We start from the raw sequence: 22438 nt of genomic DNA, 5'->3' as shown, positions 1-22438 counted from the left end.
CCCGTCTGCCTTGTGGGGCGGAGCGGGCCGGGCTCCTCCTCTTCCTGCTGGCTTTCGCGGCCGATCATGCCGGTGGATCACCGCCGCCTCTGCGGCCCGGAGGAGTCGCATGCGCCGGGGCTGTGGGCTGCGGTGTGCGGGGCGGCTGTAGCGGCGGCGGATGGTGAGGAGGAAGGTGGCGATGGATCCCCGCGGGACCCCTGGGCCCTGCGGCCGCTGTTCGCGCGGGCCGCGGTGCTGAGCCAGGCCGACGGCTCGGCCTACGTGGAGCTGAGCGGCGGGACGAAGGTGCTCTGCGCCGCGTGGGGCCCGAGGGAGGCGCCCGAGCCCCCCACGGCGGCGGCGGCGGCGGCGGCGCTGAGAATGGGGCGGCTGCAGTGCGACTTCCGCCGGGCGCCCTTCGCCAGCCGCGGGTTTCGGCGGCGGCCGGGCTCGGCGGCGGAGCGGGACGCGGAGCGGGACTTGGCGGCGGCGCTGCGCACTGCGCTGGAGCCCACGCTGCAGCTGGAGCGGTACCCGCGGACCCGGCTGCTGGTCAGCGTGCTGCTCCTGCAGGACGAGGGCTCCGTGCTGGCCGCCGCCATCAGCGCCGGGGCGCTGGCGCTGGCCGACTCCGGCGTGCAGATGTACGACCTGGCCGTGGGCTGCGCCCTGTGCCGCGGCCCCGACCCCTCCGCAGCCTGGCTGCTGCAGCCGGGGGAGGCGGAGGAGCGGCGGGCCGCCGTCCGTCTCACAGTGGCCCTGCTGCCGGCCCTCAACCAGGTGTCGGCCGTGCAGGGCGCCGGCAGCGGCAGCACGCCCGAGGACTGGGCAGAGGCGCTGTGCTTCGGCCTCGACGCCTGCTACCGCCTCTACCCGGTGCTGCGGCAGAGCTTGCTGCAGGCCACCTGCCGCCGCCGCGGCCGCCGCCGCCGCCGTGGCCGTGCCACCGCTGCCAGCACTGCCTGAGCGCCCGGGGGGCCCTGCGCTGGGGATGGGGCTGTCGGCCGGGGCCCGTCCGAGCTGCCCTCGGCGTTGCCAGAGATCCCTGGTGCCGGTCTGATCCACACCTCATGCTGCCAGAGACACCCTGAGCCGGCCCTTGAGCAGCCCCAGACCCCTCGGAGCTTCCCACACAGACAGAGGCTCAAGAAACCTGCCCAGGGACACTGGAGCTTGTTGCAGGAGACCAAACACAGCTGGTTCTGCAGGACACAGACAGCCCCACACACTGCTGGAGACCCCCAAACCAGCCTCTGTGCTGCCCCGCGCTGCCAGACCCTGCCTGACACCTCTCTCCAAGCAGCTGCCTGCACCACAGGACCCTGCACTCATGGGGAGCGGTCCCAGGATCAGGGCTGAGACCTTCCACCATGACCATCCACACACGCAGGGTGCAGGCACCATGGGGCAGGAGCCATGTTTTATTGGGTTCTTTTTAGAATAAATTTGTTCTTACAAGAGTCTTTTCTGCCTGCATGGCTCTGCTGAGGCCTCTGCCAGCGTGGGCAGAGGAAGGATGCGCTCATGACTGGCTGCCAGGCTTTGGGATCACCCTGCTCTGCTCCCCGTGTCCTTCCTCAAGGGGTGTTTGGGGCACTGCTTTGGGGTCTGATTATTCGTGGGAATGGGTGGATGCACTGAGCTGGTGGGGAATGTGCTGGTTTCCATTGAGAAACAGGCAGAGCTGTGCTACTCCTGTCTCTGGGTTGAGCTGGGGAAGACAGCATCCCAGAGAGCCTCCAGAGCCAAGGGCGGTGTCGGGCAGCACCCCAGATTGAGTACAAAAAGCCACACATGTGGTTCAGATGGTTAAAAACTTCATGGGAGTTGAGTAACCAGAGCAAAGAAATACAAATTCTTTTATTTTCCAGCACAAGACACTCTTTACCAGAGCAAATCAGAAACAGAACGGGTTCCTATCAGTGAGAGAAGGGTGACCTAGGAATCAGGGACACCAGACCGAGATGGGGAGTGTGGGGAGGGGATGGACTGTGACTTCTTGGGTGCAGGCAAGGAGCCTTGGCAGACCTGCTCCTGCTGACCACAAATGTGACCCATGGCCAAGAGCCGTGTGAGAGCAGGGGCAATGGGGAGCAATTGGGTTTGCCTTGCCCCGCTGCTGGTGTTGGAGTTGGGCTCAGCACCAGCCTAAAATTCCACAAAAACCCCTTGAGTGGTCTGCAGATGGTCCCTCCTTCCTCCATTCAATGTTGGGATGCAGTGGCTCCTTGGGCTGTACCTGTGCCCACTGAATCATTTCCTAGCGTGGATCTGCAGGGTGGGCTTGCCTTGGTGGGCAGACTGGATGCGACCTGTGCCATAGGTGTTGGGACCCCTGGGGTGCTTTCTCTGCAACTCACAGCACCCCATGGGTGAGGAGATGCTGGCAGGCAAAGCAGCCAGGATTTGGGATGCTCCTTTGGGATAAGGTCCTTCTTTTCTTTTTTCTTCTCCCTTCCCTCCCCAGCCATGTCTTCTCCCTAGGTCTGAAAACAGGAGGAAAAGAAAACCCAAGCACACTTGAACACAAAGACTCCTCTGGCCATGGCTGGGAGACGGAGCTGCTGGTGGCAGGGTACGGCTGTGCTCAGAGCAGGCACCTCCCTGCGTGTGTGGCATGAGCTGGAAGTCTCAAAAGAAATAGGAACACAAGATGGAAAGGGCTGGCCAGGCAGGGAGGCCTTGGCATCCCAGTGTGCCTACTGGCTCCCCTCACAGTCGAACGTGGTTTTTTACCTGCAAGGAGAAACGCAGAGCGTGGCTGCCCTTTGATGTGTGCCAGCAGCGGGATCAACCCGCTGCACCCAGCTGGGGGATTCGAGTAAAATGGGAGAAAAGGGATTTGTGCTCCAAAGGGGTTTTGCAGCCACTGCTGCTGCAGTAACACACACTGAGGGGTTTGTTGCAGGGGGCTTGGGGCTGTCCTGGAGACATGGGTGGTTGCACCCTGGCACACAGTCATGACAGCTTCGGGGAACCTGATGGAGCATCAATTCTGCACCAGGTATTCCCCACCAGGGCACAGGCTGCAAGCAAGCAGGGATGAATTTTGGGAGAGTAGAGAGCCCAGCGCAGGACAAGGCCTGTAAGAACAGGACAAGGGGGAATGGCTTTAACCTGACAGAGGGGGGATTGAGATGAGCTCTTAGGCAGAAGTTCTTCCCTGTGAGGGTGCTGAGGCCCTGGCACAGGGTGCCCAGAGAAGCTGTGGCTGCCCCATCCCTGGCAGTGTTCAAGGCCAGGTTGGACGCGGCTTGGAGCAACCTGCCCTAGTGGAAGGTGTCCCTGCCTGTGGCAGGGGGTTGGAACTGGGTGAGCTTTAAGGTCCCTTCCAACCGAAACCAGGCTGTGACCTGTCCCCACTCTCACCATCTCCTCTGTGTCTGTGCTCTCCGCGGTGCTGTCGATGTTGCACAGGTCGCTGTGTCCATCAGCTCCTCTCCCCTCCTGTCGCTGTGACCGCTCTTCCACTGGGGATGGTGACTCTGGCCCTGTCTCTAACCTCTTCCTCTCGCTCCCCTTGGACCCTGCAAGAACAGAGACAGCAGAAACTTGGGGTACCCGTGCAAACATCCACCCTGTCCTCATACGGTCCCTTATGCCAAGGGGCTGGACCCTGTCCTCCCAGCCTGGGGAAGGGGGAGGGCACTGGGAATGAGCCACATGGGTGCTGGAGGGTCTGTGGCCTGTCCCCTCACCCGCCAGCTGCTCTCTCCGCCAGTCCATGCGATCCAGGCTCTCCAGCAGACTGTCCACCTGCACCTTGATCTGGCTCAGCTCCCCCTTGATGGAATGCAGCTCTTCAGCCCGCACTGCAGGGAGAGGAGCTGTTAGGATCCCACCTGGTTCTGCAGCACACCTGGAACCAGGGGACACAGCTCTCGGCAGCCACCTCTGGAGCATCCTCCTCTTCAGAGCATCCTCCCCACCCAGCATCCCTGGGGAACATCCTTGGAACAGCCCCATCCTTGGGGAACAGAGACAGGTCCAGAGGACAACCACCAGCCCTGGGCAGTCCAGCCTGTGTCTGCTGGAGCTTAGGACTCATAGGGTCAGCACCGAGTCGGACCTCTGGGCACCATCACTGCTCTAATGCACCAAAATGTGAGGGCTGAGCCTCCTCTTCCTCCCAGTCCCATCACACTCACGCTTTGTCCGTTCCACAGTGGAGCTGGTGCTGCTCCTGGCCCTGGACTGTGGACTTGGGCTGCTTTTGCCTCCTGTTCCCATGTGAGTTCGTTTGGTCTTGACTGGGATGCGGTTAATAAGGGGAGGAATCTTCTGGTACTCGTACACCCTGCAAGGGCACAAAAGTACAGTGGCCTGAGCACAACCTTGGAGGGGCAGTAGCAGCCCCTGCCAGCCAAGGAAGCATCTCTCAGGGGCCCTCTGTGGTGAAGAACCCATAACCTGGGCATTGCCCACCCCACACGCTGCTCGGGCTCCATGCGTTCACTTCCAAAAGCCTCCTGCCTAGGGATAAACACCACCAAGCCTCATGAAAGCAGGGTGATGGGTGCCCATGGACCAAAGCCGCGTGTGCTCAGCACATCCCACTCCTGGATGCTCACCGGTATGGGGAGTCATCCCGGCAGAGATCGTAATCCAGATCGCAGTTACTGCTGCAGGAGAAAGAGAGAACGAAAATCACCTGCTCTGCAGGATCATGGGTGCTGTGGAGCAGTCACTTCTAACAGGGGCACCCACCCACCTCCATCCCCATCCCTGGGGTGCATCCTGGAGGGTACCGCACAAGCTGCAGCACACCCCAGGGACTCCTGGCTGTGCCTCAGAGGGATTTTCCCTGTAGACAAACCAGGGTGTTTGTGGGGATGGAGGGAGCCCCCCCGGGGCAGAACCAGCAGGCTCTGCTCTCAGGAAGCTGCATTCCGAACCCCTGATGTTGCATTTCATGGTCCATGGCTCCGCACGCTGCCGGCTTGCTGGGCTCCAGATGAAGAAGGGATCTGTCAAGGGAGCGCCTCCAGTGCGGGCAGCTGACATGCCAGTAATGAATCATGTGCCATGGACCAGGAGCAGGGGGGAGCAGGAGGAAATATGCTGAAGTCCATTTTGCTGCTTCAGTTCTCCCGGCGTCAGGAAGCGTGGGATTAAGCCAAACACAAGGGGAGACAAAGCCGTGCTCAGAGCATTGCTGGGATGAGAAGCCTTCCCCAGCCACACTGCTGGGAATGGGGGACCAGTGTAAGGTCCCCAGGGCTTCAGGTTTTGCTGCAGATGAGTTTGCCACAGTGGGACTGATGTTGGAGCCCAGGGGGAGCTGGAGGTCTGCTGAGGAGGGCTAATGGGCAAATTGGGCTGCCCTGCCTGGGCCACCAAGGCTTGCCCAGCATAGGAGGCAGCTCAGAGCCCACCGCAGAGCAAAGGCACCCCCAGCCCTGCTGCCACACTGCCTCATTCAGCAACAGTCTGCACGGAAAGCAGCCCACAAGCACCAGTAAGGATGAGCTGGCAACCCTATGGGGCCAAGACCTGTCCCTGATGCCTGCTCCTGGGGTTATTTTGGGAGCTTTTGCTCCAGCCTTGCTGCCTCCCAGCTTCCCATTGCTGCAACGGGGATGGTGAATGCTTCACATCCCGCTGTCAGCCCGAGGAGGAAGGTCACCACCTGCCTTGGGGAAGAGGGAAATGAACAGGTGGGAGGATCCCATCCCATGCACAGGGCATGGGGAAGGTGCCAGCTCCAATGGCTGCTGCTGCTCAGAGCCTGTGCAGAAAGGCACGGGGTTGCCACAGGCCACCCCCTGCCATGGGAGTACTGGTGGCACTACAAGAGACCAGGTCTTGGGGTCCAGCACCCAGCTATGGACACAGCAAGGGTTCTTCCTGGCTCAGCTCTTGGCTCAAAGCATCCACTGAAAACAGCCAAAGCAGCGGATGCCGTGCTCCAGGGCTAAGGGGACCACAGGTCCCTGCCCTGCCCATTCTGCATCCCTGTGGCACCATGGTAACAGGCAGAGCAATTAGTTCAATCAAGGCTTCACAAAAAGCTCTCATGAGACAGACAGAGCCCAGCTCCCTCCCCTTCTCACCACGCGCCTGCCAAGCCAGGGAGCTGGAAGCCCACAGGAATGGGGACCTGATCTGCTACCAGCACCATCATCTACTGCCATCACCAGGGCCACTGCCACCGCTGTATGCCTCTGCAGGGGTGTCTATCCCCTGAGCAACAGCACTGAAAGGCCAGAACTACGCCAGCATCAACATTTGTAATGTGTGGAGACCATGGGCACTTCTCTGGGCACCTTCAGATGGGGAACAGGGACCTCTATACACCATGGGTGGCAACCAGCAAGGGCTTCAGCAACCACCAGTGTGTCCAGGCCCCACCAGGATGGGGCAGGGACATCCTGCAGACCCATGTCCACCACCACATACAGGCTGGGTTTGGAGTGATGGAGAGCAGAGGAGGAAGAGGAGCAGGATGGGACAGACCCCAGCCCTAGCACTCACTGGTACAGGCTGCTGCCATGCTGCCGCTTCTGGCCCAGCCTGGCCTGGCTCGGCTTGGGCTCTCTGGCCATGTCCAGATCTGAGGAAAGACAAAAGAGCAGGATGACCAGTGGGAAGAAAAAGGATGTCAACACTCTATCCCACACTGGCTTCGCGAGCTACACTCCTTTCCCAGCTGCAGATGTCCCACTCCAGAGCATGGACCACTATGTGCAGTTCTGCTGTCCTTAGCATAAGAAGGACATGGAGATGTTGGAACAAGTCCAGAGGAGGACCACGAAGGTGATCAGGGGCAGGAGCACCTCCTGTGCAAAGACAGGCTGAGGAAGTTGGGGCTGTTCAGCCTGGAGAAGAGAAGGCTGCGTGGAGACCTCATAGCAGCCTTCCAGTACCTGAAGGGGGGCTATAGGGATGCTGGGGAAGGACTCTTCATCAGGGACTGCAGCAACAGGACAAGGGGTAACGGGTTAAAACTTAAACAGGGAAGACTGAGGTTAGATATCAGGAAGAAGTTCTTCCCTGTGAGGATGTTGAGGCGCTGGCACAGGTTGCCCAGAGAAGCTGTGGCTGCCATCCCTGGCGGTGTTCAAGGCCAGGTTGGATGGGGCTTGGAGCAACCTGCTCTAGTGGAAGGTGTCCCTGTCTGTGGCAGGGGGTTGGAACTGAATGAGCTTTAAGGTCCCTTCCAACCCAAACCATTCTATGATTCTATGATCTGCAGGATGAGCTGGAAGCTGTCAGCTGTTTCTAGATTTAAGTTTTTGTGAAGGACAGGAGTGGCCCAGGGTTGTGTCAGGACATAGAGCAGCTCTGGTTGCCCTGCAGCAGCCCTTTCCCATTGGTGCCCCACCCCCAGGAGCCTGCACCCATCACAGCTCCAATCAGAGCAGCAGAAAACACCTCTGATGATGAGGGTAATTAACCCCCAGAGACATTTCCCACCACCACCATGGTGAATCCTCTTTTCCTATTGCTCTTACTGGGTGGTTGGGCAATGTTTCAGGGAGCCTCAGGATGCTGCTGAGCTGTGCCCACAATGGATGGGTGCCAGGGATGGAGGGAGCCCTGCTCTCAGCTGCATCCCACTCCCAAAGACTGCCAGGACATCTATGATGCCAAGACTTAGATGGAGATGTCTCCAGACATGTACATCACACTTCCCCAGCGGTGCTCTTCACCCCTTCTCTGGGATTTCACAGCCAGCATTCATATAAGCTGCATCAGAGATGTTTAGACTGGAGATTAGGAACCATTTCTTCCCCAAAGGGTGTTCAGGCATTGGAACAGGCTGCCCAGGGCAGTGGTGGAGTCACCGTCCCTGGAAGTGTTCACAAACCGTGTAGAGGATGCCCTTAGTGACATGGTTCAGCGGTGGCCTTGGCAGTGCTGGGGAACGGTTGGCCTTGATGATCTTAAAGGTCTTTTCCAACGTGGCTGATTCTACTATAAAAGCCAGCTTTAATCTATTTTCTGAGTATACATTTGAGAGCCACCTCAAGCAATGCTTTGCTAACATCTCCATATACTTAATTATTTGGAGAGCTTGAAAATCTCTCTGACCTCTGGGGTACGAGACAGTGGGTGAGATGCTGAGGGCTCCTTCTTGCACGCTCCCCCTTGGCCATGGTAAGTGTGAGGCACCACTGACACTGCAGATGCCACTGCATCAGGAACCCCGAGCTGAAGCTTCTCGAGTCCTCTGGGAACACACCAGCTCATCAGAGAGCTCTAGGCTGCCCCAGGAGCATGCACACCAGCCACAGGTCCTCTCAAGCCCCACATCTGGCGGAGCAAAATCACTCCAATCCCTGCTGAGGAGAGGGTTTCCAAGCTGTAGGAAGCTGGCACTTGTGTGCTTTCCAGGCTGTCACCTTGTGTGATGAGGTCTGGGGGCCAGCTCTGCTCTGGGGTGAGCTGGGCAAGGTGTTCCGTTCACCCTGTAATGCTGGCACCCATTTCTGTCCCCAGCACCCAAGGGAAGCGAAGCTAACCACTGGTGACATCCCTCTCTACAGCCCATCAGATCTATCCAGCAGAACCCACTGCTCCCCTCCCTGCCAGCGCGACAGAGAGCTCAGCACCCCACCCAGGGACCCCAGGGACACTGTCACAGGCCACCTGCACAGAGGGCACTGTCCTGCTGGGGCAGGGGACCTGGGACAACAGGGCTTCGTCACCCCAGGGGCATGGGCCTGGGTCTGGCTCCTTTCACTGTAGTGGCAGAGGGGCATCCTGCTACTGGGAGGACTTCCCTGTCCTGGGAGTAATGGCATGGGGAGGATGAAGCATGCCGGTACCGGGAGGATATCCCAGCCCTGGGGAGGTACTGGTACCTGGGTGGGGGCTGCTCGGTACCGGGAGGACGCGCGTGTCCGCGGGAAGGGACCCCGGCACCGGGGATGGCCCTGCCCGGAGGAGGGCTGTGGGCTCGGGGGACGAACGAGCAGCAGGAGGTTGGCTGCGGGCCGACACCCGCGCCACGGGCTGGGCTGCCGGTGCCGGGCGAGCATGCCGGTGCCGGAGCATCCCCTGGGAAAGGGTGTGTGAATGGGGCCGGTGCCGGGGGTGTCACCCAGCTGAGAGGGTGCGGGGCCGGCTCCGGGTCGGTACTCACATCTCCAGCCTGCGTCCCCGCTGCCGAAAAGCGTCATCCCCCCGCGGCACCGGCACCGGACCCGGACCCGGACCCGGACCCGGACCCGGACCCGGACGCGGCACCGGACTGAGCGCGCCGCCACCGAGCGGGCCCTACCACCTCCGGGGGCGGGCAGGGGGACGCGGGCCGCACCACCGCGACATGCCGGGGTAGGGGGAACGGGGAGGGGACCACGCCCCACCCCTTGTGCAGCGACGCTTTCTTGCAGCACCGCTGCTCTCTGTCCCGGTCCTCATCCCCATCTTCACCCCCATCTTCATCCTCATCTTCATCCTCATTCTCATCCCCGTCCAAATCCTCATCCTCATCCCCATCCTCATCCCCTCCTCATCCCTGTCCTCATCCCATCCCCGTTCCTGTTCCTATCCTCAACCTCATCCCCTCATTATCCCCGTCCTCATCCCCATCCTCATCCCCTCCTCATCCCTGTCCTCATCCCATCCCCGTTCCTGTTCCTATCCTCAACCTCATCCCCTCATTATCCCCGTCCTCATCCCCATCCTCATCCCCTCCTCATCCCTGTCCTCATCCCATCCCCGTTCCTGTTCCTATCCTCAACCTCATCCCCTCATTATCCCCGTCCTCATTCCCGTCCTCATCCCCATCCTCGACCCTCTCCTTATCCCCATTTCATTCCTCTCCTAATCCCTGTCCTCATCCTTTCCTTACCCCTATCCACATTCCTGACCCCATCCCCGTCTCTGTCCTCATCTCCATCCTCGTCCCTATCCCCATCTTCATTCCCATCCCCATCCGCATCCTCTCCTCATCCCTATCCCCATCTCTACCCTCAGTCCATCCTTGACCCCACTCCATCCCTGTCCTCGTACCCATCCCTGGCTCCATCCTCCCCCGGACCCTGGCCCTGTCCTCATCCCCATCCTCCCTGGGCTCTTTACCCCACCTAGGACCTCCAGCCCCCTCTGACATGCTGGACCCTTGGCCTTCCTGGCTCAGTTGCACCCAGCTTTGACCAGCTCTCCCCAGCTTGACAGATGTTGATGTGGCTCGTCCCCTTCAACAACACCCACCAGCAGCAGGGCACAAGCCTGTGGCTAGCATATGGGGCTGTCCTGGGGCTGGAAGAAACAGCTCTTTACTAAATCCACCCCCAAAACACCTCCAAGGTGCTGCAGACACAAGCCCAGCCAAGAGGAGCTGGTCTGCGCACCTCCATCCTCCAGCTCCATTCATCCACAGACGGAGCTGGAGGTACCAACCTGTGTAAGGCAGGATGTGGGTTGTGGTAGACAGAGAGACTGGTGGATCTGGGACAACAGAAGAAGACAAACTGCTCTTCCCAAAGAAGAGGTCTTTATTAACCACCCAAGTGATGGTGAGGAACGGGGTAATAATGAAAGACAAGATCATGATGAGGAACCTGTGGTGTCAGGCTGGGGGGCTCCCACTGTGAGAGCTGAGTCAGTCCTCACCCTAAGACATGCTGAGGTCTGTGCCCACTAAAAATTCCCCCCTTGGCCCCTCATGGCATCTGCACGAAGGTCTGGACACATCCCAGCTACCAATTGAGGAGGAGGATGCTGTTGGACCTGGCATCTCCCTGCCTGCAGGGCATTCACAGCGTGATGGCAACAGGAAGGTGAGGGGCAGAAGACCATGCAGTTTTGGAGATGCTGATGTAAAGTGGGTACACTCGGTCCTGTCAGCCCCCAATCTCCTGTGCAGGGGAGCCAGGAAGGGGGCCTTCATGGCCTGGGCTTGGCACAGCACTGGGGTTATCCTGAGCCATGGGCTCAGCGCAGCAGCCAGCGCTGGCCAGGCCCTGGAGCTGTTGGCTCAGGGGTCCCGCTGCCACAGGGAGATGTGCTCCTGGGCTGTGATGGGATATCAGAGTCAGTGTCCCTCACACCAGGAAGGACCCAGAGGTCTGAGCAGGGCTGGCAGTGGGGAACAGACCCTGCAGAGCCAGGAGCCTGGACCCCTGGGGCTCAGCACCCAGGGAAGGTGCAGGAGGGCTTCCAGCCACTCACTCACCGAACTGGCAGATGTACCGGTTCCGGGTCTTGCAGCGCTGGTCGTTCCAGTTGAAGGCAGCCAACGCTTGCATCTCCACACAGTTCCCAAACCTGTGTCCCCGTGGGAACAGGGAGGAGGTTTGTGTGAAGCCAGCCACCGCGGTGGCACGGTGGTGACACCACACAGAAGTCTGGTGTCCTGCAGGTCCAACAGAAACTTACCCTTGGTTGTCCGGCTGCCCGAAAGCGAAGCTGGTGAAGGAGGACGGCTCACCCACATCCCAGCGGAAGGAAGCCTTAGACGTTTTGTAGGTGAGGCCTGGAGGAGCAGAAGGTGGGGTGGCACATCCACCAGGACCCTGTGTACCCCACACTCTGACCACGGCCATCACTTACCAATCCAGAAGTTCCCAGTCTCAAAATCAGTGTCTGTCACCCTGTTACCGGTCTCTAAGCGGCTGAGGTAGAAAGCCAGGATGTCCTGGACCTTCTGGTTTCTGATCTGGGCCAACATCGCCCCTTTCTCCTGCAGGGAAGGGAGCGAGTCAGCCCCAGACACATAGCCCAGGCAGTGGAAAGGTGCATGGGGAGCTGTGAGCATGATGGCATTGTTCAGCTGGTGCATCCCAGGGACTCACTTGGCACTTTAGTTTGGCTCCGTAATAGGTGTCAGCCTCAGAGGACACCATGAAACAGTCGCCATCTATCTGCACATCACAGGTGTGGAAGGGGAACCGAATCTTTGCTGGGGACACAGGAAGAAGATGGGTCCCTGTGCCAGTGGCCCCACCAGAGGACCTATAGCCCTGCTCCGGGGGTCCCAGCCTGCAGATCCCTCCTGCCACCCCACAGCACAGACTCACTGCCGCACTCAGCGCCGCCATAGCCCACATCGCAGAGGCAGGAGCATTCCTCCTTCCTGAACTTGCCGTGGAGGCACTGCCCGCTGCACCTCACTGCAGGAGAAGAGCTGTGCTAGCTGGTGGGGGCTCAGCAGCCCCTGCCCATCCCAGCTGAGCTTGTGCTGCACAGCAGGTGCTGCACTGAGCTGAGCCAGTCCATGTTTGTGCTGCACAGCTGTGTAATTGTGGGCACCGAGCAGACCATGACTGCTGCGCTGGCCACAAAATCCCAAACTGGTTTGGGCTGGAAGGTACTTTAAAGCTCATCCAGTTCCAACTCCCTGCCACAGGCAGGGACATCTTCCACTAGAGCAGGTTGCCCCAAGCCCCGTCCAGCCTGGCCTTGAACACTGCCAGGGATGGGGCAGCCACAGCTTCTCTGGGCAGCCTGTGCCAGGGCCTCAGCACCCTCACAGGGAAGAACTTCTGCCTAAGAGCTCATCTCAGTCTCCCCTCTGTCAGGTTAAAGCCATTCCTCCTTGTCCTGTCCCTACAGACCTTTATCCAAAGCCCCTCTCCAGGTTTCTTGTAGCCCCTTTGGGCACTGGAGCTTCTCTAAGGTCTCCCCTTAAGGAGCCTTCTCTTCTCCAGGCTGAACCAGCCCAGCTCTCTCAGCCTGGCTCCAGAGCAGAGCTGCTCCAGCCCTCGGATCATGCTCATGCCCTGCACTGACGTTGCACACGCATGCTCTGCACTGGCCATACACGTGTCTCTAAGGCGAGGGAAGGCAGGGGTTGTGAGGGCACCCCTCTCACCTTGGCAGTACCTTCCCGTGTATCCCGGGGGACAGGCACACTGGCAGCTGCTGATGTCAAGGCGCCCACTGTTCCTGCAGCTCATGCGACAGGGGTTCCTGGGCACCTCTGGGGATGGCACAGACATGGGTATCAAGGCCTGCGCTGTCTTTGGAGGGCACGCAGGGGCTGGGGAGTGGGGCCGGCCTTGGATTCTCACCACAGAGCCCGCCGCTGTGGTCCCAGGACTTGAAGCATCCGGAGAGGCCGGCGGTGCAGAGGGAGCACCAGGGGCCCTGCTTGTACGGCAGGACGGGCGCCCCCGACACCTCCCAGTTGCCCCTGTCCCCGCAGGCAGCTGGGGCCCCGATCACAGCGGCAAGACACGCCCCTTTCTGGACACGCCCACGCCCACGCCCACGCCCACGCCCACGCCCACGCCCACGCCCACGCCTACGCCCACGCCCACGCCCACGCCCACGCCTTCCCACTCCCTGAAACCCCGCGCCCACTCCGTCAACCAATACCCCTTTATGGCAAAGACCACGCCTACAACCCAACAAGCTCCGCCCACATGGCCAAGTGCCTCCCACCTCCAGCACAAGGCCACGCCTCCACCCATCACCACGCATCCCCATTGGCCAACCCGCCCCTCCACCCGACACCCCCCCCCCCCGCGGGGGCCCCGCCCCCAGCAGCACCACCCCGCCTCGTTCCCCCGCGGCCCTCCCTCCCCACTGGTGCCGGGGCTCCGCCCACGGTGGCGCGGACACCGGCCGCTTCGCACGCCCAGCTCTTACCCTGGCGAGTAGGCGCAGGCGAAGGCCTCGCTGGGGCCGTGCCCGCCGGGACAGAGGCAGCGGCCGCAGCCCAGCCGCCCCGCCGTGGCCCATACCAGCTGCGGGAGAGGGGTGTCACCCCGGTCCAGCAGCCTGCGGACCCCCCCAGATTCCCGCGCCCACCTGGGTGTAATGGTGGCAGGTGGCATTGCGGGCACAGCGCCCCGTCCCGTAGTCGTAGCGTCGGCCCTCGGCGAACCAGAGCTCCAGCACGGCCCCGAAGCCCCCGGTGGCCACCGGCAGCAGCGCCTCGCTCCAGCCCAGCTGCGGCGCCGGCGGTGGAGTGGGGCCTTGCAGGCAGCTGGCTGCCCGCGCCGCTGCCAGCCGGGCCAGCTCCTCGTCCCACTCCTGCAGGGGGGAGCGTGAGCCACTGAGGTCTCCAGGGACAGCCCAGGGGGTGTATGGGCACCACCAAGGGGGTTAATGCTGGGGAGCGCTGAGGGACATCAGGAGGTTGAACATGGGGGATGCTGAGAGGGGACTCCAGGGGACCAGCCCTGCCCTTGGTATATACAGGCGTGGGGTGACTGGGATACATCAAGGACTACCGTGGGACACGGAGAGCACTCCAGGGGACCAGACATGCCCTTGGTGTGTGCAGGTGTGAGATGACTAGGGGACACTGAGGGCCATTATGGGACATGGGGGACCCCATAGGGACGCCAAGGGACCAGCTCTGTCTTTGGTGTGCACCAGATCTGGCAGGGCCAGGGGTCAGCCCCACGCTAGCCAGCTCTTCTGCTCTATTAGCTTGTTAATGAACTACTGCATAGCACCCATGGGCTGCCCCCCTCCCTGGGCATGCTGTGGGAGGTGGATGGGGACATCCAACGGGGAGACACATGCCTGCAGGGGGGCTCACCAGCTTTTGCATGTTGGCGGCGGAGGGCTGCACTTTGCTCCTCAGCTTGTTGTGCAGTGAGAGCACCAGGAAGGTCTCCTTCACGCTGAGAGCTGGGAGGGGGGCAGCAGGGGCTGGGGCTGAGGCACTGTGCGGTGCAAGTGCCTTCCCTGTATCCTCTGGTGTGCCTGATGGCTGCTTCCAAGGCCCCCTGAAGGATCCTGCCATCGGCCGCAGCCAGGGATACGGGGAAGGCACCCGGGTCTCCATGGAGACTCAACGGGAGAGAAGAAAGCGCTTTTGGGCTGGGAGCACAAAAGGGGCAGGGGCCAGGGGGGTCCAGCCTGCTGAGCCCTCATCTCACATGGGTGGGCTGAGTCTGTTAGGAATGTGCCCAGTTCCCACCACCCCCCTCTGTCCTGCCAGCACCCAGACTCCACCAGGCTGCACCCATCACTAACCCCCATCATCAGCCCCCATCACCAGCCCCATGGCCTCAAGCACCAGCCCAGCCTCCCAGCCTCATCCCATCACCAGCTCCATGCCCCCCACTTCCAGCCCCATCCCATTCCAGCCCTCATCACCCACCAAGACCCCTGTTGCCACCCCAGGGTTCCTATTACCCACCTGGCCCCCTGCCTGCCTGGCCTGGTTTAGGGGACAGTGCTCAGGGTTCACCCTTAAATATGCCATCCCCAGCCTCTCTTCCCGATTACCTCCAGGAGCCAACGCAGACAACTTCTCCGGAGCATCCGACCATGTCTCACCCACCCTCCATGCCAGGAGGCTGCAAACCAGTGGCACCAGGAACTTCATGCAGGTGCCTGGGTTGGGGGGGAACCAGACCCCACAGCTCCACAGGGAGGATCTGGGAGAGACAAGCCACCCTGCAGCGGCCCTGGTGTTGGGTTGAGCTCGGCTGCGCGGTCCTGCGCACTCCTGCGTGCTTGTGTGTGTGTCTGGTTGCAGGATTTGATCCTATTCAGGACTCAGACAGGCACCACTGGTCAGCTCAAACAAAAGCTTGACGGATGAGTAATAGCTCTGTCAAAACAGTTGCTCGCTGGTGCGAATGCAGCAGACAGCTCCCAGGGCCTGGGCTGCAGCCCCGCTGGGATGCCCTGCATCGGGGTCAGAAGCCTTGCTCTGCCCCAGCCCCACCGCCAAGCCAGGGCTGGGATGGGAAGAAAAGTGGGAGCTAGAATCCCAAGCAAAGTCACTCTGGGGTGCTGGGAGAGTGGATGCCAAGGGGCTGAGAGAAGCTCAAGGGACCCTGCTACCAGCCTTCCTCCTGCCCCATGAATTAAACATGCTGGGAAGTAACACACACCGCTGTGGCAGGAAGCCAAATACTGGCTCTGGAGAGCTGGGCAGCACAGATATGGGCTGGGAGGAGGCAATGGCTGGGGGCCGGCAGCAGGACAAGTGCCAGGCTCAGAAAGGCAAATGTCTCATCAGCACTTGGGATCAGGCAAGGGTCCCGGAACACACATTGCTTGTGGGGGCTCATTAGCACCCATGTGGCTCTACCCCAGGGAGGGGACCCAGCGCCAATGATAGATGCTGCCATTGCATGGGGCAGATGTGTAGGTTTCAGATACCCCTGCTGAGGGTAGTTGGGGGACAGGCATATGCTGCTGTGGGTGGGAGGGACTTGGTGCATCCTACCGCCTACTACTGGAGGTAAACTGGATGTCAGCAGAAGTCCAGCCTTGAATCCATCAGTAATCTCACCCTGCTCAGGCTCAGCCTAAACCTAATGCTGGCCCGAACCCCGGCCATCATGATAATAACAACATCAAACCTCATCCAAGCATTCTCTAAATCTGGACCTAAACACTGGCCCTAAGCCTGACCTTAAACCTAAACCTAACAACAAACCTTACCTTAACCCTAACCATGAGTCTAATGCTAACCCTAACCCCAGTCCTAACCCTAATGCTGACCTCACATTAACACTGACCCTAATGTTAATGCTGACTGTAATGCCAACTTGCACCCCAGCTCTAGGCTGCAGCAGAGCCCTGGTGTCCCCCTGTAAGCTCCAGCCATGGCTGAGCTCAGCAAGACCATACCGAGGCCGGTGAGTCTTTGGCTCTGCCCAGCTGCCGTCCTTAGCATCCGCAGGCCCACTGGAGAGCCAGACCCCACCACTGATCCCACATCCATCCCTTCTCCTGGAGATTTTCCCACACTTAGCAAACGCTCGGGATCAGCCTCCTCCCACAGCCCTGCGTGCAGGCACCCCCGGAGCCGTGGCTGGCCATGGTGTGAGCCTGGCACCTCCGGCATAGCAGCAAATGCTGTGGCAGCCACCGCCTGGCCCCAGCATCTGCTAGCCCTGTGACATGAAAGGCCCCAAAGCCTCTGATGTGCGGAGAGGGAAGGGAAGGAAGAGGCTGGCGCCAGTGCCAAAGGGAAACTTTCCTGCGGCTTGGCCTCAGCCAGGGGAAAAACCAACAAACACCAGGGCACGCGATGTGGATAAATCCCAGTGAGTGCAGGAGCGTGGCAGAGCCACACCGACAGCACCTCATCTCATACAGCCCCGGCATGATGCTCCTCGTCCTGCTGCCAGCCTGGCTGGCCATGGGCATCCTGCAGCTGCCCCTTGGCAGTGCTCAGGTAAGGACCCTCCTGCCCCCTGCCAGCTCCCTTGCAGGCTGGGGGCTTCTCAGCACCCACCTCTGACACCACAGCACCCTGTCACCACCCCGGGGTGAAGGGTACGGCATGGCCACAGCGCCCATGGGGCTGCCCAGGGCTGGGGAGGGATGGTCGTGGGGCTTTTTATCTGCTACAGCAAGATGATGCTAAACCCACCCAGAGCTTCTGAGCTGCTGCTCAGCACTCAAGTGCTGAGACAGAGCATCTGAGGCTGGAGAAGACACAGGGGCAGGGGCAGACCCTGCACTGGGATGGGGAGGAAGGGGTTCTGCATCCAAACAAACCCGGAAGATGCTGCTGCTTGAGAGGGTACCCCCACACTGCGGCAGGGTGGTGGTGGCACCCAGTGATGGGGATGTCCTCATGTCCCCCCAGTGGTGCCTGAGCCAGCAGCAGGCACTCAGTGTGGTGCGGCAGATGCAGAGGCTGCTGGCAGCACACGAGGCTGCCCAACTGCGCAGCACGCGCGGCCTCCGGCAACAGCTCCTTGTCCTCCAGAGCCACCTCCAGAGACCAGCCACCAAACGTAACGGTAACCCCAGCCTGGACACTGGTAGGGGGGTGACGTCCCCATGGCACCAGCTCTGAGCCCTGCATCCCCAGCAAGCAGCCTGGGCAAAGGACCCCAGCTCCTCACTGGGGATGGGGTCAGCTCCAGCTTGGCAATGTCCATCCTCCCCCGTGTCTGTCTGTCTGCAGAGACCTGTCCACAGCCGGTGGTACCCCTGAATGGACGGGTGCTGGGCCGGAGCGTGCGGATAGGCCACGACGTTCACTTTGTCTGTGATGCTGGTTTCCGGCTGGTGGGCTCCGAGACGCGCACGTGCCGTCAGGACCACACATGGAGCGGCACCCAGCCCTCCTGCAAAGGTGAAGTGGAGTGCGGTCAGGGTGCCACAGGCTTAGCCCTGCCTGGGGGCTCCTCTGTCACCCCAAGCCATGGGGTCCCATTGTTCTGCTCACCTGGCTGCAGGGAAAGCAGCCCAGAGGCTGCAGCAATGAGCAGCAGGATGGAGCAAAGATGAGCTTCTCCAGCTGGTGTTCATGAGTTCCTTCTCCCTAGGTATTGACGACTGCTCCAGCAACCCATGTGCCAACAGCGGGACCTGTGTGGATGGCAACCAGAGCTACACGTGCCTCTGCCCCCAGGGCTGGTCAGGCCCCAGGTGCCAGAGCCCCATCTACTCCTGTAGGTGCCCAGGTTTGGGCTGTGGAGGATGAGGATGCTCATGGGGACCATGCTGCGCCCATCTCCCCCTTTCCGCGCAGCCCCCTGGGACCTCAGCCCCCAGCATCTCCCCATGCCCCATGCCCAGCAGTGACACCCATTTACACTGCAGACTGGGTGACACTGAGCAACGCCTCCTTCAGCCGCCAGCCCCGCTGTGCAGAAGGCTACCCAGGCTCCCGGCGCTGCAGCTGCGAGCCCGGCTTCCAGATGCTAGACAGCGGCATGTGCCATGGTAAAACAGGGATAAGAATGGTGGGGAGGTGGGAAAACCAAGGCTTAGCCATAATGGGACCCCGCTCTGAACCACTCCAGACGTGGATGAGTGCCAGCTCTTCCAGTCCATTCCCCAGACCCGGCTTTGCGTCCATGAGTGCCTCAACCTCCCCGGCTCCTACCACTGCCTCTGCCCACCTGGTTACCTCCTTCATTCTGACCGCAATGCCTGTGAGGGTAAGAGTGGTGGGAGCAGTGGAGGTAGCATCCCACGGGACGATGGGGACAGCCCTGTTCACCCCATGTTACCATTGCAGATGTGAATGAGTGCGCTGGGAAGCAGCACAACTGCAGTCAGGGCGATGTCTGCATCAACACCTTTGGGGGCCACCGCTGCGTGCGCCCCAAGTGCCCCCTGCCACGCCACAACACCAGTTACATCAAGACCTCTGCCTTGTGAGTACTGTGTATGGCTTGGGCTGCGTCATCACCCTAGTGATGGGTCCTGTGGTCCAGGGGACCATATTGCGTGGTAAATTGCCTGGGTGTGGTTAGCATGCTCTCCATTGGTGGCTGGGGGTGAAGATGGGAGCACTCCAATACATGGTGGCTTTATCCAACATCCTGTCCCCCAAGAGCCCCACCCTGCATATGCTGCTATGCTACACATCCATGAAGTGCTGTCAGCTGTCGTTCAGCAGGCAACAAGCGTCCAGCCCCATTCTTGAGGCTGAATTGCTTTGTGGCTGAGCACAAGCCAGCCAATCAGAGGAGCATCCTTGCTCCTGCTCATAGAATCAGAGAACAGTTTGGGTTGGAAGGGACCTTCAAAGGGCATCTAGTCCAACTCCCTGCAATGAGCAGGGACATCCTGCACATCTGAACCTGGCTCCAATCCTGTCTTCCAGCTGGGACTGTGGTACCCCTAGTCCCAGCCTCAGAGTGTGACCCAGAGCTGCATCCCCGCAAGGCATGGCATTTGCCTGGTAGAGGCAGGGTGGGACAGAGATCTGATGGTGGGCACACTTAGATGTGGCTGTCTTGGGTTGCTCTGCCCAGCTTGTGGCATGGGCTAGGCTAGTTGGTAAGGATGCAGGCAGTTCCTTGAGAGCCAAAGCACAGCACTGAGCAGCAGTTCCCCTTCTCTCCTGGCAGCCAGTGCGACAGGAACCCGTGCCCCATGGAGAGCCGAGCCTGCCGCCTGGCCCCCACCTCCATCTCCTTCCACTACCTGCCACTCAGGACCAACCACACTGTGCCCCACGTGCTCTTCAAGATGACCACCACCCGCTTCGTGGGTGACAGCCTGCGCTTTGCTATCACTGGTGGCCAGGGTCAGGGTGTCTTTGCTGTAAGACGCTCTGGCCGCCAGGCAGGAGAGCTAGTGATCACCAGCCCCGTGGTGGGACCAGCCACACTGGAGGTGGAGCTGGAGATGAGCGAGTTCTCCCGCAAGGCCTTCCTGGGCAAGCATGTCTTCAAGGTCACAGCTTTTGTGTCCCCATATGTGTTTTGACCCCATTTGGAGGCGGCTGTGCAGCCAAGCCAGCGTCTCTCCCAGGAAGTGATGAAGTGGGTTCAGCTCAGTGTTCCCAGTTCTTGTCCCATTAGAGACATCCCTCTCCTGTAATGCTTGCTCAAGGCTGGTAGGGCAAAGCCACCACAGCAGAAACCTGTCACAAAGGCTATAAGGAAAGCCCTGTGGGTAATGGGGGACCTCCCTGGGGGTGCCTGCCTCTGCCAGCACGCCTGGCACACCAGGGGACTCAGCAGAGGGGACTGGCAGTAAGTGGCATGGTCCAGCTCCTTGTATCCTCTGATAAATCTCTAATAAAAGAAAAGTGTCTTTAGGAAGCGTGTCTTCCTTGCTCTGCTTGCTGCATGGGAGCAGTCCCATGCTCCTGGTGTGAGGCTCCTGAGGAGAGCTGGGGTCATGGTCACAGCAGGGTGCCCTTGCAGAGCTCGGGGTGCCAGTATCATGGGGTCATGCAGTGTTCATGTTCCTCCCAGCACCAGTGTTCTTGAAGGCCACATTGAAGATCCCCGCAGTGCAGGACTGAGAGATGGGTTGCACATGCTGCCCTGCATGTCCTGCACAGCCAAGGTTCATCACCGGCTCCTTTGTCAGGTACCAGGAAAGCACAGTGGGATGCCCTGACTCCAGGCAAGGAGGGGATGGTGACTGGGGGCCATGCTTCCTTCAGGCCATGCTTCCATGTGGCTAGGAGACTTCCCCCTGCAACTGCTCCAACAGGAGCTGACCATATGGGCAGTTAAAGCTGCAGCCCTGCAGCTCAATGAGCACTTGAGCTGCTCCCCTGCTCCTGACTTGGGGTGTGGGCAGCAAGGACACAAGAGGTGCAGCCCCCCACACTCCATGGGTGCCCCCTGCCACACCAGCATCGCCAGACCAATTCACAGGGAGAGCCTCCAGCAGCTGGAGGTTGAAAAGGTAATGAGGGCCTTTGGGGACAGCAAGTAAAGGACGTGCTGCCCTCATGACACCCTTCCCTCCACACACAGAGGCCTTCTGAGGTGAGTGTCCGGCTGGCCCCTTGCACAAAGCAGCCACTGTGCGCAGACAGCAAGGAGTCTCATAAAGACGTCCTTATGCACCCATGCCAGAGCTGCCACCAGCTCTGCTCGCCAGCACCCAGAATCAGCACCGCTGCTTTGCTGCAGGAGAGGCTTACAGGGCTGGCCTGTGCCAGCTGAGGACTGAGCCCGGATGCAGAGCAGAGAACTCCAAGGATAAATATTTATTCTTGCACAAGGTGTCCCAGCCAAACTGGCACCCCAAAGGTGGTTTTGCACAGGTTTCCTGTACCCATCAAACCTTCGGGTACAAGACAACTTGGCTAATTGCAGTCGCTCACATTACTGGTACTAATCACAGTACAACTTTGCAAAGAAGTGATGTTTTTCCAGCAATCCTGCTGCTTTCTTGTTGATCCAGATGTCCCTGGAGTTTTGCTGGGGTTACAGTGATGCCAGATGATGCTGGGAGGGTTTTGAAGCTGTGTCAGAGTGGCTGGGATGCTGGTATTTTATTGGCTGACCTAGGGTACCCTTTATCCTTCGTGGACCACTTCCATGAAGCAAAGTCCTCATTTCCAAGGCTGGGCTGTGCTTTCATCTGTTTTACTTAAGCATGAACAACAACAGAGTCTCCAGTAAAATTCCAATACCCTGTTACATTGCACTGTATGATCTGAATATATGTATTAACTATAAAGACTGGTTGATATAATAGCTACGAAAGGGAATTTCCCTAACAGCTTCCAGTGAGTGGGATGGCTAGCTCCAGCTCACAGCCAGCTGCCAGTCCTTCCACTGCCTGACCCTAGAGCCTCCCAGACCCAGCCACCTGCAAAGTCACAGAATCACAGACTGGTTTGGGTTGGAAGGGACATTAAAGCTCATCCAGTTCCAGCCCCTGCCACAGGCAGGGACACCTTCCACTAGAGCAGGTTGCTCCGAGCCCCGTCCAACCTGGCCTTGAACACTGCCAGGGATGTGGCAGCCACAGCTTCTCTGGGCACCCTGTGCCAGGGCCTCAGCACCCTCACAGAGAAGAACTTCTGCCTAAGAGCTCGTCTCAGTCTCCCCTCTGCCAGGTTAAAGCCATTCCCCCTTGTCCTGTCCCTACAGGTTCTTGCCCAAAGCCCCTCTCCAGGTTTCCTGCAGCCCCTTTGGGCACTGGAGCTGCTCTAAGGTCTCCCCTTAAGGAGCCTTCTCTTCTCCAGGCTGACCCAGCCCAGCTCTCTCAGCCTGGCTCCAGAGCAGAGCTGCTCCAGCCCTTGCAGCAGCTCCATGGCCTCCTCTGGACTCGCTCCAACAGCTCCACCTGCAAAATCTTGCGTGTTTTCATAACAACACAGCCAGCATCACCAGCAACACTTCACGGCTGGCTTTTTGGGGAA

At 60.0% G+C, this 22438-nt stretch overlaps 4 protein-coding genes across 4 annotated transcripts; 2 read left to right on the top strand and 2 right to left on the bottom strand.

Moving 5' to 3' along the window:
- The first annotated feature begins 28 nt into the window (after window positions 1-28).
- Window positions 29-1442, top strand: EXOSC6 (exosome component 6). Its single transcript, XM_065661901.1, has one exon. It carries the CDS (start codon window positions 67-69, stop codon window positions 946-948), a length of 882 nt encoding a protein of 293 aa, XP_065517973.1. The 5' UTR covers window positions 29-66; the 3' UTR covers window positions 949-1442.
- A 1252-nt stretch (window positions 1443-2694) lies between these two features.
- LOC136005860 (RNA-binding Raly-like protein) lies at window positions 2695-9136 on the bottom strand. The gene is made up of 7 exons (XM_065663753.1): window positions 9071-9136; window positions 6457-6535; window positions 4554-4604; window positions 4131-4279; window positions 3681-3794; window positions 3352-3509; window positions 2695-2718 (listed from the first exon to the last, which is right to left on the bottom strand). Exons 1-7 carry the CDS (start codon window positions 9105-9107, stop codon window positions 2695-2697), a joined length of 612 nt encoding a protein of 203 aa, XP_065519825.1. The 5' UTR covers window positions 9108-9136.
- Window positions 9137-10455: 1319 nt separating this feature from the next.
- On the bottom strand, window positions 10456-15220 carry LOC136004956 (C-type lectin domain family 18 member A-like). Its single transcript, XM_065661981.1, has 12 exons — window positions 15121-15220; window positions 14426-14517; window positions 13687-13911; window positions 13525-13622; window positions 12945-13066; window positions 12746-12853; window positions 11952-12044; window positions 11727-11833; window positions 11485-11614; window positions 11311-11407; window positions 11108-11199; window positions 10456-10947 (listed from the first exon to the last, which is right to left on the bottom strand). The coding sequence occupies exons 1-12, from the start codon at window positions 15218-15220 to the stop codon at window positions 10910-10912; spliced, it is 1302 nt and encodes a 433-aa protein (XP_065518053.1). The 3' UTR covers window positions 10456-10909.
- A 1740-nt stretch (window positions 15221-16960) lies between these two features.
- Window positions 16961-20031, top strand: LOC136005683 (fibulin-7-like). The gene is made up of 8 exons (XM_065663378.1): window positions 16961-17029; window positions 17447-17603; window positions 17771-17941; window positions 18135-18260; window positions 18412-18534; window positions 18615-18752; window positions 18833-18971; window positions 19671-20031. The coding sequence occupies exons 1-8, from the start codon at window positions 16961-16963 to the stop codon at window positions 20029-20031; spliced, it is 1284 nt and encodes a 427-aa protein (XP_065519450.1).
- Window positions 20032-22438: the final 2407 nt, after the last annotated feature.

Source organism: Lathamus discolor, chromosome Z, assembly GCF_037157495.1.
Source record: "Lathamus discolor isolate bLatDis1 chromosome Z, bLatDis1.hap1, whole genome shotgun sequence".
Classification (NCBI taxonomy): Eukaryota; Metazoa; Chordata; class Aves; order Psittaciformes; family Psittacidae; genus Lathamus; species Lathamus discolor.
The sequence above is the reverse complement of the archived record's forward strand: the minus strand, read 5'-3'. Positions and strand labels throughout refer to the sequence as shown.